Genomic DNA, 17,258 nt, shown 5'->3' with positions numbered 1-17,258 from the left:
GAATACCATTTTTAGAAACAACATGTCCTAAAAAGGTAACTTTATCAAGCCAAAATTCACATTTAGAGAATTTGGCATAAAGTTGTTGTTCCCTCATCGTCTGTAAAACCATCCGTAAATGATGTTCATGCTCCTCTAGGCTCTTTGAGTATATCAGAATATCATCAATAAAAACAATCACAAACTTATCAAGAAACGGTCTAAACACCCGATTCATTAGATCCATAAAAGCTGCTGGTGCATTAGTTAACCCAAATGACATTACTAGGAATTCATAATGACCATATCGGGTTCTAAATGCAGTCTTAGGTATATCCTCTTTCTTGATCTTTAATTGATGATAACCTGAACGTAAATCTATTTTGGAAAAATACTGAGCTCCTTGCAACTGATCAAAAAGATCATCTATACGAGGCAATGGGTACCTGTTTTTCACCGTCACCTTATTAAGCTGCCGATAATCAATACAGAGTCTTAATGACCCATCCTTTTTCTTCACAAAAAGTACTGGTGCTCCCCAAGGAGATGTGCTAGGTCGGATAAATCCCTTATCTAACAGTTCTTGCAATTGAGTCTTTAGTTCTCTCAGCTCAGAAGGTGCCATTCTATAAGGTGGAATAGAAATTGGTTGAGTGTCCGGAACTAAATCAATGGCAAATTCAATCTCTCGATCAGGTGGCAATCCAGGTAACTCTTCTGGAAAAACGTCAGGAAATTCCCGAATAACAGGAATTTGATCCAAACTAACAGTGGGTTTATCAATGTCCCTTATCACCGCTAAAAAACCTTGACAACCCTTCTGCAGTAATTGTTGGGCTTTTAAAGCTGAAATAAGATTAGTAGGTCTTTCTATAAAACTTCCTTGCAATATAAAAGAAGTTTCACCTGGAATATCAAATTTCACTACTTTTAAGTGACAATCAACGGTAGCATAGCAAGAAGCTAACCAGTCCATGCCCAGGATGACATCGAAATCAATCATATCAAGCATCATCAAATCAATAAGGGTTTCTCTGCCCTCAAGAGACACTTCACAAGACTTGTACACATAAGAAACAATTAAAGATTCCCCTACTGGAGTACCAACTACAAATGACTTATCAAGTTGGATAGGTTCTTTACCCAACCTCTTAGCAAAATAAGCGGACACATATGAATGAGTGGATCCAGGATCAAATAATGCATAAGCTTGATTAGAACACACAGTTATAATACCTGTAACAACAGCATTTGAGGCTTTAGCATCCTGTCTTGTCATGGCATAAACTCTCGCCTGCCTTTGTCCTAAGGAAGATTGTCCCCGCTGACCATTTCCCCTTCCAAATTTACCCCTGCTAGCTGAAGTAGAAGCAGTTCTAGCAGGTGGGATTGATGAGGAAGTAGGGCGAGGAGAAGGTTGAATTGATCCGTGACTTGACACAGACTGTAGATATGGACAATTTCTTCTCAAATGGCCCGTCTGTCCACATTCAAAACATGCACCAGACACTCTATAGCACGGTCCCGAATGATATTTTCCACAACTATTACAAGGGACTCTAGCATAACCCGATTGATTCGGCACTGACTGGGCTCGAGGTCTCACATTACCAGAATTGGGTCTCACAACGGGAGTGCTTACTGATGGTGAACCAAATGATCTAGGCTTAGATTGTGAGGCACGAAAGTGAGATTGACTTGAAAATTGATGACTCTTGGAAGAAGAACCAGGAAATTTCTCATCATGCTCCCTCTTGCGTTTCTTAGAAATTGCTTCTTCTGCCTTATGTCGATTCTCAATTCTCAATGCACTATCAACAATCTCAGCATAGGTGATATCACGACTCAACATAGGTGCTATGTTGTCATGTATGTCAACTGGTAATCCTTGTACAAACCTGCTAATTCGTTCTTTTTCAGTCGGTATAATATGAGGAGCAAAAGAGGATAATTCAGTAAACTTCTGGTCATATTCTACTATAGACATTCCTTTACTACACTTTAAAGTCAGAAACTCTTCAACTTTTGCGTCTCTAGTGCTCTGAGGCAAATAGCGATTTAGAAATGTAGTCTTGAATTCTTCCCAAGTTAAAGAAGGTGCTCTCGTTGCATGCAAACCTGGGACTGTTTTTGCCCAAGTACTTGCTACCCCTTGAAGTTGGAACACTGCAAATTCAACATACTGAGCATCAGGGCATCTCAAGGCCCTACATCTCTTCTCAATTCCTTCGAGAAACTCAATTGGGTCCTCTCGTGCATTAGTTCCCGAAAAAGATGATGGGTTTAGCTTCATAAACTCCGATAACTTAACTATAGGATTTTCCTCTGGGGTATCATTTGTCGAAGGGACTGTTTGTTCTTCAGATTGAGAACTTACTCGATCACTTCTAGAAGGAATATCTTGAAGGGGCCTAAGGGTTCGACCACCCCTAGCCCTGATCCTACTCTGACGCCGTCCTCTACCTCTCAAGGGCATATCATCTGTCGGAGAAATTCTGCCAGAGGCTCTACTGCTAGTGGAGCTCCTGGTAGATACTCGACGTCTGGGTGGCATATTTCACTATATCAAGAAACAAAAGAAATATTTAATTCAAAATACAATTCCTTTATATAATAAAAAGTCAATAAAAAAAAACAAACGTCGTTTGAAAACTTCCTATAGAACTTCCAATGATGTCTCAATTATAATTATGCCCGGGTTCATAATGATAATTGAAACCTCACTGGCAAGTTTCTGCTCCACATAGTTTTATATGTAAAAACCTTGGCTCTGATACCAAATTGTCACACCCCAAAATAGAGGGTGACCGGCACGGGTATGAGTCACTTACACATTCCCGTAAGCCTTAAAATAAACATTGATTTCATTTTTTCATTTTTTTTTTACAAAAGAAAGGAACAAAATTTAATCAAATCCTATGAAAATTTAAAATAACTTATTGGATTTAATATTATAAAAGAGTGTCGATATTTTTGTAAAAATTTCGGCAGAACCTCCCCTGTAACTAGGATCTCCCGAAAATTCTACAACAAAATTCTGACAGATAACAGTATAAATCAGGAGCGTAGCTCCTTCCAGCCAACAACCCATATACAGATCAAAAATAAAGTTTATCAACAACCTATGTGGAGCATCTATTCTTCTCTCAAATCAAAAGGACATACAAATTATATATTTACATAAAGACAATAATACCAATCAAAATATCCACCCACTGTAGCTAGTTGCCCTTTTGAGGTTGCTGGTAGAATCGGCGTCAGCTAACCAATCTGAAGCCAAATAATTTTTCCAGTGAATAGCATTCCCATAATAAAATTCTTAAAATTTAAATTGACAGTCTCTAATAATGGTGTCAAATAATTGAAAGTAATTCCACCAAAATTATAAGCATATAAATTATAATCATATTTGAAAAATAAGAATAAGTAGAGAACAATTTATGTTCTCATGCTTAAAGAAACCATTTGCTCTCATATAACTCAAAGTAATACAAATTACTAGTCAACACCGGATAAATTTCAAAAATACATATTAATCAACATTTAAAATTTCGAGAACTCAACAGAACAGGTTACAAACGTGAACACTCAGTCCACGAGGGTAAATAACCAAACGCGGCTTATGCCACGAAAACAAACGTGGACACACCAGTCCACGAGGGTAAATAACCAAACGCAGCCGGAGCTACGAATCAAACGTGGACACACAGCCCACGAGGGTAAGTAACCAAACGTGGCTCAGGCCACGAAATCAAACGCGGGTATGAAGCCCACGAATACCAAACGTGAGAATAAAACTCACGAAACAAACTAGCTAGTATTTAACCACAGCGCGCTACGGACTAACGGAACTGCCGTTAGTAACAGTGTTCTGTGTAAAGTTCTCTTAGAAATCCCATTTCAACATGCGAGAGAAATGATTATTTTGAATTTAAATTGTCATTTTCAAAATCAAACTCGCATGAATTGTGTCAAATCTCAACGTTTGTCAAAATCATAACTTTGTATTAATCGAGTATCCAATAAATTTCAAAGTTTAACAACCATACAAGATTACTTCCATCAAACTTGGAAATATCTTTGTAAAAATCAATGAATGCATATATCATAACTCGTTTGTCTTTCACTGATATCTTAAAATTTTCATAATTAATATAATTCATAAGAAAAATAATTCAGGAAGAGGCTATTAAAATAAAGATAAAATATTAAATGGAATGCTATTCACTTACTCGTCGGAGCTTCAAAATTTTTAAAGATATCCTTTCTTTCAATTTTGGTCAGGTTCCCTTTCTTCTGCACACCCTATTAGAATATAAATAAATAAATAATTAAATAATTAAATAAATTTGTCCTGGGTATTTTACCAAACAACATACATACATACATAATTGTCGAAGTTGATGTTAATATTTTTCCTTCCTAATTTTTTTTTCAGTTTTATTGAGATCTTGCAATATCGTCTAATTCCATAATTTCTAATTGGAATCTCAATCTACAATATCATCTTGCTTCCTTGCATAACCGCAATATTCATTTAAATAGAAATTCCTCCTCTCTTCTTCTTCCTTTTTCTTCTTTTTCTTACGTAACAGCATGAATAATGACAGAACAATGTGAGGTTGCCATGATTACATATACCAAACAGTAATAGTAGCGCATACAACTCTACTTCTGCATTTCACGTATACGCACGTCACACATGTCCTTATCTCTTACTCTCACGACATAGTGGATTAGCAATAGGAGAGTTTAAAATTTCTCACCTTCTCAACCCAGATGGCAGCGGACAACAAAGGAGAAAGAAGAAGAAAATGAAGATTGCAGCAGAACAGGGACGCAGAAAACTGAGCACTACTCGCAAGGAAACACAGGAAATGAATCAGCAACAATAATCCATATTCATAACAGCACTGCCGCAGCTCTGGCAACTTGGTTTCTCATCCCAGCTGTTACTCGAAGATGACGCCACAGATAGAACCAAAACAGAAAACGAAGAGGAAAAAAAAACAGAGACAAAGAGCACGAAAGATAGCCGGAGCAATCGGTGCAGCACAAGTCTCCAACTCTTTCCAACAATAATCACTGGTGATAATAAAGAGAAGGAAGATCTAAATACTCACACATGCACCTGGATAAAGAAGGGAGAAAGAGCTCGGTAATCTGAAATAAATAAAGAAAACAGAGTGCAAAGATCACTCGTTGACTGACCAACGACAGATGGAGTAAAGGCAAGCGTACCGACGATAATAACAGCTAAAACTGAAGAGAAGCAGCAACGATTCAAGGAGGAAGAAGGAGAAGGTTTAGCGTGCTCTTTTATAACACCCAGAACAGAGGAGAAGGCGAGTTGCAGCTCGAGCCCGCATACACATCAGACGGCGTCACGGCAAGGAAGAAGGAAGCCACTTACGCACACCTCAATCCACTAGCAACGGCGGACGGAACCTCAACGCCAGTGACTGCTGTATACGGAGGAAGTGAAATTTCTAGACCTAGGATTTCTCTTACTCTCTCCACCGACTCTCTCTTTCTCTTTTGCTCCAGAATCCTTTCTGAAGAACAAAAGAAGAGTAAATAAAAATATAATTATGTTAGGGGTAATTTGGTAATTTTCTTATGAGGAAAATCAGCAAAGGAAGAAAAATATTCTATGGGCTCACTACGGTTCGAACTTGGGACCAAATGAAAATAATCCAGCCCAACTACCACTACATCAGCTTCCTCTATTAGCATAATTGTATAAGGATTTAATATAAACATACATAAACCAATTATCATATATATATGTATATTAATTTATTTTTATAAGGGTTATCACAGTTAATTAATCCAATCTCTAATTAATCTTGAGTCATCACCTCATTTTCAATAATTCACAATAACAATCCTGTATTCAAATATAAGTAAATTTTAACCAACCCATACAATTTTAAAAATTGGCTAAGCATAATAATTATATCTAAAACTAATAAAATTGAACTAAACTATCCATATAACCAATTTTAAGCATGTGAAGGAATTGAGCTTGTTTCATGAAAATAAAACTCTAATTTTATGAAGGATAATTTGGAGAAAGTGTGATAAATGCTGAATTACTCTCTTTGTAAGTTAACATACTTGCTCCTCCGATCCACTTGGTCATCTTTGTCATACCATAATACCAACTAATTTCTTAAAGTTACATTCAATTTTAACTAATCCGAATCAAGTCAGATTACATAAAAATAAATACACATACACATTATATTATGCATATATTGGAAGAGCATGTACCCAAGAAATAAGAGGGCACAAGTTGCAAGTATATTATAATTCACAAGGGAAATTCAAGTGTCTACTTGGCATGTGCAAAAGAAGAGAAGATAATGAATGAATTGAAATGAAATAATAATTGTCAATCAAAACAACAATAAGATTATCAATAATTTGAACAAGTGGCAAGACGCAGATGATCTTTGCACGTGGGGCTTTACAGTAAACATCACCATCATTCCATCTCACTTCCGCCAAATAAGCCAGCTTGTGAATTCTAGGACTATAATAACCACACAATATCACACACTACTTATGATTTCAATTCTTAATTAACATATATAGAATTTTTTTTAAATAGGTTTATTTGGAACATGCATGTCCATGATTCCAAATAAAGCTTGTTGCATATAATGTGGAGGGAATCAAAGAGAGATATGGAGGAGCTGGCAAAATATATATTGCTTTGTTTTCTCATTTGGTTGACCATGTTGTAGTTTAAGGTTACTCCTGTGAATTACTGAATTATTTAATTAGGCAATTCTGTGGGTACGTTCCAATTATATATCTTATCTCTAAGTATATCTTGTTCTCTAAAATGTTGTTCTTCTATTCTATTTCGTTGTCTTATCTTTTTATCCCTCTCTCTTTGTTTTTTTTTTTTTTGAAATTCAAGATATCACTGGCATTTGCCGATGCAAGGTTATTACAAGCAAAAAAGATTTTTTTTTTATTTGCTTGTTATCAATTGGTAACCACTACTGATCATTACTGCTGGATGGATAAAAATACAGGATAAAACAATCTGGGATCGTCAAATTTGAAAAATAATTAAATTATGCGTGTATGACATTATATTTAATTTTTATATAAAGAAAGTTACATAATAAAAAGTTAAAAAAATAGAGACTTAAAAACATGTGCAGCAGACAAATTGGGAGATAATCGATGAGAGTAACCTAGCAGGTAGTCCCAGGTACAGCTGTACGGTCATTATGATGACGTGGCAGCCCCTTAGGATCTCGTCAAATGAACGGATGCCATGTAGGAATGAGAGCGTGGGATTCACGTGAAAGGGCGTGGCACCCAGAGATTCCCATAATCGGTCATGAGCTGTTTCGCTTCACTTCAATGCGGAAACATTCTGAATTTTCAATCATACTTATAATTTCCAAAATCTGTATATTTTCATCGTGCACAATTTTTATTAAAAAAATAATTTCGTTTGAAATACGGTTGGAGAATAAATATGAGTATTTTTTTAAAATCCCTATTTTGCATTGTGATTTCAACATCAAATTCATTTTTAAAAATTTTAAATTTATTCCCAAACCAAGAAAAACATTAATTAGAGGAAATTTTCCTTTCCTTTTTTTTTCTTTTTATAAAAACATAATCATATAACCAACATGAGATTGTAAGCATGTAGAATCATTACACTTTTTCCATCCCAAATTATAAGACAATGTTAAATTTTTTTATTAATAATACTTTTTTAATAGGATTGATATATTTGCAATTTGAACTCTGAACTACAGATTTAGAAATAATTTAAATTATAAACTTTAAAAAATGTATATTTTAAATTCTAAATAATTAAAATTAGGATAATTTTTTTTATTGTTAAATTTCAACAAACGTTCATTAAATTGGAGCCTAATATGTGATTTTTACTAAATTTCACTCTCCCTCTCTCTCCTACCCTCCTTTGGTAAAAATTATATATTAGGCCCTAATTTGATGGATGTTTGTTTAAACTTAATGATGTTTAATTATTTAAGGTTCATAATACATTTTTTAAAAGTTTAGGGTTCATATTAACCCTTTTAAATATTACCTTTCAAGAGAAGAGAAAATTAAGATGATATTATAATGTAATGATTAAGTATATGTAGGGGTATTTTTAAAAGTTAATAACTTTGTTTTGAAAAAGTAAATTTAGAAAGTGTCATTATTGTGTTTTATTTCTATATGTAATTTTATTTTAAATTGTCTTATAATTTGAGATGAATGGAGTATATATATATATAATATGGACAAATATATATTTCTGTATATTGTATGATTTGAGACCATAATTGATCAACAGCGTGACTTGTTTAAAGTTTTATACTTTATAGCTAAGAAAAAAAAGTGATATGCATATGTAGTTGAATATAATCATGAATTTTGTGATGCATCCCCTTTTCCCATTTCTTCTTTTATATATAGTTACTTGAAGGTTTCAATTAAGAGAATCATGCTCCTTTTGTGGTTTTGAAGATGCACTTAAATAGAGGATCATATTGCTTTTGTATGAAGAAGCTATGGAAAAGTGAATCCATGCATGGGATGAAGAATTCAATATGAAATGAGGAACAAAAAAAAACATGGGATTCAGTCGACAAAATTAATTACAAGTCATTCAGATTATTCACTCATTCACTGAGTTATGTATTAATGTGTGGGTGCATGTGGACTCATCACAATTCAAAATATTATCCCTAGCTCTCTCATCACTGCCGGTCCTCTGGCTTCAATTTTGCAAAAGGCGAGAGAGAGAGAGAGAGAGAGAGAGAGAGAGAGAGAGAGAGAGAGAGAGAGAGAGAGAGAGAGAGAGAGAGATCTTTATATATTATTCCAAGTGTCTTTAATATATATTTACATTTGGAAAGCATTCATTTTAATGTTCCAAAGCTTCCCACTGAGAGTTTATTATCAAAAATTAAAGAACAATCCCACAAATCAGATGGTTGTAAGCAATCAAGATCTTGTAAGATTTATGCTTTTAATCTATTTGTATATTATTTCAAGTGTCTTTAATCTGTGTATATTTATATATAGTTTTACTAAGTTTAGGACTTCATATAATTACGCATATTGGTCATCAGTAGATCCACTTAGAAAGAAATTAAAACGATAGCTATATGTATTTCTATCTATTTCTTAAATGACAACTTACATATACCTTAAAATTTTAATTTTTTGTCAGAAAAAAATGAACATAATCAGGTGAAATATCTATATTACCCCTTCAAATTAAAGTGAAGTCAATATCACAATTCTTCCCCATAACATACATTGTTCTTTTTGTTTTTTTCTTAAAGAAAAGTTCATGTAAATTAAATCCTAAATACTCATTAAGATATATCTCCAAGCTCAAAGAGCGTTTATGGAGATACTTATAAATCTCCTACTAACAAGATCATCACATTGGTAGTATTTCACAAGTTGTGGGTTTTTGATCAAATCCTTATTAACTTGATCAACTTTGTTAATTTTTTTTTTAATTTCAATGTCTTGATGAATGAGGCAAGACATTACATTCCTTTTAGGGAGAATGAAATTTAAGTACCTCATAACTTGAATAACACTAAATCAAGATTTTTAAAGATTTCTAATGCTGAAACATGGGAGAAGTACTGAATTGAATTTAGGCACTTTAGTTGTAAAGATATCCTAATTTAATATTATAAAATTAAAAAAATCAGATCGGGCAATGGTTAAAAGCATGATTAAGAGAAATGTGTTAGAAAATGATAGTGATGCCAATCATTGCAGTTTTACTGCAAACTTCACAGTGCGCATGGACTGTACATGCATCCACAGCCAAACTGAGGTCTGACCTTTCTCCACCGAAAAAGAATGCGCCACCAAAAAAAGTTATCAATAAGAAGAGATAATTTTTCTTTCTAACAATAATGTTTAATTTCAAGTTTCTTCAAATATATTTTATATGTAAAATCTTATATGCATATTGCTGTGCTTGAGTATACTTTAAAAAACCATCGAGATAGTAAAACAAAAAAAAAAAAAATCAACAGATAAAGTATACTATAAAATTAAAATATTCAGTCACTTGAGAGATTAAAAAATTCTTCTCTGAAATTTCATGTTCCCCATCTGCCAAGAATAGTCTTACACACCAACCCATCTGACCAAAATGCTTTCTTTCTCTTTTTCTTCCCCAAAATGAACTGCGCCTCCCTAATTAAATTGTTACAAAGTAGCATATATATATATATATGTATGTATATTATATAGCCCCTTCTTTTTACCATACTATACAGTTCATGTAATATTTATGCATAATATTCAATTGCTGACTTAATGGTTCAAGTACCAAGATTTGTTTTTGTTATATAATAACTTGAACAGTTTTCTTCTTGTTATCTGTATATAAGGCTTCTCTTGAGCAAAAAAACACACACAACCGCACCACCAGTTCGTCTTCAATTCCAAGGAAGCAGCTCAAGGTACGACTTTCTTGTACGCTCTATTCTCACATCTCTTGGATATATATCTGTACGATTTCGTCTTTAACCCTCTCTATACATACTTACAAATATATGTGTATATATATTTCGTCTTTAACCCTCTCTATACATACTTATAAATATACGTGTGTGTGTGTGTGTGTGGTGTGTGTGTGTGTGTCTCAGTACAGAAAAACTTGAAGCTTCTAAGTTTTCATTGCATTTAAATTGTCAATCCAGAATAATATTTCAGTTTCTTCTTTCAAATCTGACAAGGTTTTTATCACAGCTTTCATCGCAGCAAAGGAACTTATTGCTATCATCACAACGAAACGGATTACTAAATGAAAGCTGCAGTCAGTCATCTCTTGTTATCTTTCCTAAAGTATTATTGAAGACTCCCAAGAAACATTTTCTTAGAATCTTGGCTTCGGGGTTTATATTTTGGTTTTCTGAAGCAGCTGGATCTAGAATCGGTAAGTTCTTCTTCTTATTACCCTATAAAAATCATGTTAAATTCTCAGACAGTCTATTGTCAAGGAAAGCTGATAGGAAATGTGTGTTATTCCTTAATAATTACTCCCCACATACAACAATATAAGATATCTTCCATAAGCCTTACTTGATATAAAATATAGGGCATTGGAAAACTCTTATTTCAGTTATTACTCTTTTTGAAAAAATCATGCATTGAAATTTCAACACTTATATAAAATATTTAATTAATGAAAGTATAATTGGAAATATGTAAATTATTTTAAGAAATTAACATTTCAACTGATTTTTTTAAAGAACTATAAATTAGTTAACAATGCCCTATATTTTAATCTAGAAGGAGCATATATTAAGAGTGGTATACGATAGAAACTTAGACAACTTTAGTCTTTAGTGTACTTCATACACACATACGTCAACAATCCCCTATATTTTAATCTAGAGGGGGTATATATTAAGAGTGATATACAAGAAATACTCGAACTACTTTAGTCCTTAGTGTACTTCATACACATTCTCTCTAATCCTTATTATATGGTTCCTTCTAGAAAATTCTTTGATCCTTAATATAAGGTAGTTGCTGAGGTATTAATTATATTTTTCTAATATTATTTCTATTTAAACTCATTAACTATATATGAGAGAGAATGTAATACAAAGTTAATTTTTTTTTTCCATTTAAGTAGAGGTAAAATTGAAAATTTATTCTATTTCTAAACAAATTATTAATTGAAGAATTTCTTCTTGATTTGGGGTGACCTTATAATAAGAAGTGAAGGGAGTATATAATTTCTCTGATATATTGACTTAAATGTGGTAGGTGGGAAGAAATAACTCTTATTCGTCCACTCTCAACTAGATCTTCGAAATTTTGAAACATATATTAATTGTCAAGTGAACAGCATGGATGGTCTTTCCTGGGATACTTCTGAATTTTTCACCAATATGCCGAACTTGTGGAACGCTCAACCAGAAGACATTGAAGAGAAAGTATGCTACGCCACGCCTGAATTCGATTATCAAGTGCATGAGACGCAGAATAATAAACCAGCTCAAACAGATCATCATCTTCACCATCTTTATTCAGCTTTTGATCTTGTGCCAGATTATTTCGACACTCATATGGCCAACCAACACCACCACCAACAACAACAGCTCATCAATGGCGGCGTCTCATACAGTGACATCAACAGAGATGACGGGGATATTTCCACGATTCTATCTGATAACTGTGGAAGAAACATATGGAGCTTCAACAACAATAATAATGGAAGTTCAGTTTCCCCTGGTGATAAATCTCAGAAGAGTAATAACATCGCTTCTGCAGCTTCCTGTGGTAGCGGAAAGAACAAGGACGACGTCCTTCAGTATCAAGTCAATGAAATTGAAGACGCCATTTCTCACAGCACTTCATCACGTCCATGTGTGGTCAATCAAGGCAATAATATTTCAGAACGTAACGAGCTTAATCATGCAAAAAGGAGTTTTGGACTCATTCCAGAGAATAACAATCCACCAAAGCCGAAGAAATCTAGATGGGAACATAACTTCTCACCTTCTTCAAACATAAATTTTCAGCAGCCAAACTCAAGCATGTCATCTAATTCCAGTATTATTACCCAAGAGCCTGATGCAGAGGCCATGGCACACATGAAGGAGATGATATATAGGGCTGCAGCGTTCAGGCCAGTGGACTTAGTGTTGGAGGTGGTGGAAAAGCCTAGAAGGAAGAATGTGAGAATCTCAACAGATCCACAGACTGTAGCAGCGAGGCAAAGAAGAGAGAGAATAAGTGAGAGGATTAGGGTTTTGCAGAAGATTGTGCCTGGTGGAAGCAAGATGGACACAGCTTCAACGCTTGATGAAGCTGCAAATTATCTCAAGTTTCTCAGGTCGCAGGTCAAAGCATTGGAAAGTCTAGGAGACAAGGTTCATTATTCTATGAACTGTAATCCCTTTCTCTTTTACTAATCCTAGTCATCTTTATAACTTCCAGCAATATTATTCCACCAGTTGATGAAGTTAGATTATGACTGAGGTGAGGACTCAGGATAGTTAATTATAATGTGAAAAAAATGGGGTCAAACCCATATCTCTGATGATTTGATCATCAGCAATTATTAACTTCAGAATTTTCCTCTTTTGCCAGAAAATTCTGGATGGGAAATGTAATCTTCTTCAGCTACTGTTTAAAATTGTTATTTTGGCATGGACAAGTTATATATTATCCCGTCCGTCATAATATATAAAGCATTTTCATTGAACATATAGTTTATAATGTTAATTTTTTTCTAAATTTTTTAAAAATACCCTTCATTAAAGAAAGATGGGGAAGGAAAGTTTGAGGAGTAATATTCAAATAATCATCATTAATCAAATTTTTATTTTTTAAAATGTTTTATATTCTGAAACACTAAACTAACTCAAAAATGTACTCCCTTTGTCTCAAATTAGAAAGCACTTTTAAACAAAATTACACAGACCAATAAAGCTTATTAAATACAATTTATAATCTTATTTTTTAAAAAACAAAAATATACACTTTAAAAAAAGTCTTTCATTTAACGCTCCAATTTTTAAAGAATATTAAGACGAGAGAACATATGAGAATGGTAATGTTAGAAAAATATTATTGATGAAACTTTATTTTTTTAATCAACAAGTTTTATATTTTAGGACATCGAATATATGCTAAAATTATCTTACAATTTGGGAAAGAGGTAGTATAAAATAGGACAACAGAGTACTCTCTATGATCCTATTTATAAGGCAAAAAGAGAATAATTTTTTTGATCCTATTTATAAGTTACGTCATTAAATTTTTATCATAAATTTTCTCTTTTACTCTCCATTAAATGTTGGAGAGAGAAAATATGCTGGAGCATGTATATTTAATAGAGGCAAAGTTGAGAATTTATTAAATTTTAAGATGAAGTTAATGAATTTTAAAATTTTTTTTGATGGTGGTAAAATATGTTAGAAATAATTTATATATGGGACCAGAAGAGTATTAATTATTGTTTTTGGTGCTGCAGTGCATTGAATTTTGTTAGGAATTAAATGAGGGACAAATTTCCAACTTGATCAGCATTCACATGAATGCGTGATAGAGTTTCCTTGACGTATCTTGCATTTTGAGGAATCTGACAAGAAACATATTCCATGAATGGCGTGCTCAACTTGCATATGGTTGAACTTATTTATATTTTCTACTCCTTTTGTTCTTTATCATAAAATGTTTTTAACTATTTCATATATCTTAAGAAAATTTAGTTTTTTATATTATAAAAAAATGAGATGTACTTTTATTTTTACCCTTAGCTTTAAATAATAATACAACCACATTAAATAGTTTTAAGCTAATCAAGAAAGGATAAAATTAAAAAATAATTTAATTATTGCAAGGTGTCTTATATTTTGGATTAAAAATTATTTTTAAAAGGTATCCTATAAATAAGACCGAAAGGAGTATTCTATAAAAACAAGCCTCTATTTAATTAAAAATTAAGGATATATTTAGAAAGGGGCAATATTCAAAGAAAATGTCATGGGAGGTCCAAAATTGAATGAATTATTAGATACTCCCTCCATTAAAAACTTGAGGAGTTAAATGTTAAAAAATGTGAGGTATTTTTAGTCTTTTAAGGTGTAATCATTGTCTTTTTTTTTAAAGTATCCATATTAATAATAACTTTATATTTATTGTAGGGTGTTTAATAGGAATAAATATAGAAAGATATGGTTAGTTTAAAAGTAGGTAACTACTTTATTAGGGAGTAAGATTTGATTAAAAATTGCCTTATATTTTTAAACGAAGAGAGTAGTTTCTTCCCCTTGAAAGTTGTTCTACTTTAAAATTTGAAATAATTTGGAAGAGCTCCAAATAATCTAAGGGGATGAAGATTGATAAGAAGATTCTGAACAGCTATTTTAAAACCTTATATTCCAATTCCCTTTTCTTATTGAGCAAACTCTCAGAATAACTAAATAAGCATGAGTTTTAAATGAAAGCTTGGCAATTGGGAGGAGAAAAGAACGTCAGAAGCGCAATACACAGAAAATTAAAAAAGGAAACTATATGAAAACTTAAAAAAATTAAAAATTTTAATTTAATCAGAAATTTTTTCGTTATTATTTTTTTAGTAAAAACTCCCATAATGAAAAAAAAATCCTTCAAACATTATTTTATTTTGGTCTAATAATAATTCTCATATTCAATAGTTAGATTCAGGTGAATGAATAGAGACGAACATAAGAAAATTAAAAAAAAAAACACACACAAGAAGTGAACAAGAAATCTAAATTTATTAAGTCCCACTGCATTTGTGTGTAACAATGGAAATGGTTAAACGATAAATTACATAATCCGGGATACAGAAAAGTTTAGCAATTATAGAACCTATGATTAAGAGGGTCAAAAGTGGCATGGATGTCACTTTAATTTAAGCATGCTTTGTATATAATATTTCAATAATAATTATACTTAAAAGCTATTAATCCCTCCATCCTAAATTATAGGGTACTTTTGAAGGAGTTTTTTCATTTTAAAATATAAAATACTTTGAATAAATTAAGATTTTATTAAATACATTAATTTTAATATTATCCTTTCTCTCTCTGTAATTAATTTTTATCCCTTCTCTTTTTAATATATATTAAATTATGAGTATTTTTTAAAATTTATATTTTTATTTTAAAAAAAATAAATATATGAGATTTTATTTAAATGTGTTTTATAATTTAGAGTATAGTCTGTTACATAGAGAGACATCCTTTTAAGAGTAGTGAGCTGATATGGTCAGAGTTGGTGTCTCCTTGACTCAACCAAAGCGTTTTCCTTGAAAATTAGCACGTGTGTCTTCTTCTCTTTTGCCACCATTGATTTATTTGTCATGGACCAACATCACATATAATACACCTATATAATACTCCATCCGTCTTTATATTTATATATAAAGTATTTTTAATTAAATTTTGCATATAAATAAAAATTTATTATTTAGTTAAACTTACATAAAAATATAATAATTTTTTAATTTTACCTCTACTAATATCATAATTAATATCATAATGGTGGTAGGAAAAACATACAATTAATGATCTATTTTATTTGTCAAGGCAAGTGTAAAATTTTCTAATTACTTAAAAAATATAACAGCCACCCCTTATATTTAGGGACGAAATAAGCTTATAAAAAATGCTTTATATATAAGGACGGAGGGAGTATCATTTAACTTATTTTTTAGAAAAACATAATTTTAGGTCATTATATTTTACTCACATTTTGTTATTGGTCTCTACTTTTTTTTAGCGTTTTTAACCCCTATATATTTTTTTAATTGTTTTAGGTTCCTCCAAGTTCTCTATATTTTTTTTATGGAGGGACCTAAAACAATGAAAAATAAAAGTATAAGAACCAAAAATACTGAAAAAAGTATAAAAATAAATAACAAAATGTAAAGAAAAAATTGGAATATAAAGTTATGTTTTTCCTATCTTTTATGTACTACATTCCAAAATTCTCAAATGTAAATGAGACGTAACTAATGAGTTACTGATGATGATATAATAAAGAATTAACATATTTAATAGATCAAACAATAAAAGTTTGATTAAAATAAAATAACTTACAAGAATCAAATTTAAAATTGAGAAAAAAAATATAAGGACCTACAAATTAATTTTTTTCTTTTAGTAATTGGTGGTTCCGAAAAGTATTTAATTATTTTCCTATTTCTATTCAAAATATAATTAATTTCCAAAATCTAAGTAGCAGTAATTAATAATGATATAGTAGTATATGCTCTAATTTATATATCGGAATAATTTAAATTTCAAATTCTATTTCCTTTCAATTTAAAAGATTAATATGAAATACTTTACGTTAATCTTAATAAAAAACAAAGTTTATCATCATGTAGCAGAATAAAAGTTATGATCATATCATATCGTATTAGTATAATTATTAGATTTAGTATCATATTTTTTTATTTTTTAATATATTATATAGGCATTAAATGAACAAAACCATGTATTGATTTCTTATATGAATATCCTTTATAATAAAATATTGGCTACATTGTATAAAACTCTTACGAATTTTAAGACAGTTGCATATAACTCCTCTCACTTTTAAAAGTTTAAAATTAATCCCCTTAACTTTTAATTTTATTTTTCAAATCCCCTAATATTAATTATGTTATTTTTTATGAGGGTTAAAATGTTATTTAACTAAAAAATATTATTAAACAAAAATATTATATTTTATAACTATTTATAATAAATTTTTTATAT

The 17,258-nt window shown here is 31.5% G+C and overlaps 1 protein-coding gene and 1 long non-coding RNA gene across 2 annotated transcripts; one reads left to right on the top strand and one right to left on the bottom strand.

The window, feature by feature from the left end:
• Nucleotides 1–2,961: 2,961 nt before the first annotated feature.
• Nucleotides 2,962–5,523, bottom strand: LOC129290366 (uncharacterized). The gene is made up of 4 exons (XR_008588329.1): nucleotides 5,221–5,523; nucleotides 4,746–5,110; nucleotides 4,212–4,284; nucleotides 2,962–3,249 (listed from the first exon to the last, which is right to left on the bottom strand). It is a non-coding gene; the product is annotated as an uncharacterized LOC129290366 (long non-coding RNA).
• A 5,298-nt stretch (nucleotides 5,524–10,821) lies between these two features.
• On the top strand, nucleotides 10,822–12,959 carry LOC129290347 (transcription factor bHLH87-like). Its single transcript, XM_054927096.1, has 2 exons — nucleotides 10,822–10,945; nucleotides 11,860–12,959. Exon 2 carries the CDS (start codon nucleotides 11,868–11,870, stop codon nucleotides 12,933–12,935), a length of 1,068 nt encoding a protein of 355 aa, XP_054783071.1. The 5' UTR covers nucleotides 10,822–10,945; nucleotides 11,860–11,867; the 3' UTR covers nucleotides 12,936–12,959.
• Nucleotides 12,960–17,258: the final 4,299 nt, after the last annotated feature.

Source organism: Prosopis cineraria, unplaced genomic scaffold, assembly GCF_029017545.1.
Source record: "Prosopis cineraria cultivar Desert tree isolate PC_DT_omini unplaced genomic scaffold, ASM2901754v1 PC13, whole genome shotgun sequence".
Classification (NCBI taxonomy): domain Eukaryota; kingdom Viridiplantae; phylum Streptophyta; class Magnoliopsida; order Fabales; family Fabaceae; genus Prosopis; species Prosopis cineraria.
Note: the sequence above shows the minus strand (reverse complement) of the source record. Positions and strands in the feature narration are given on the sequence as shown.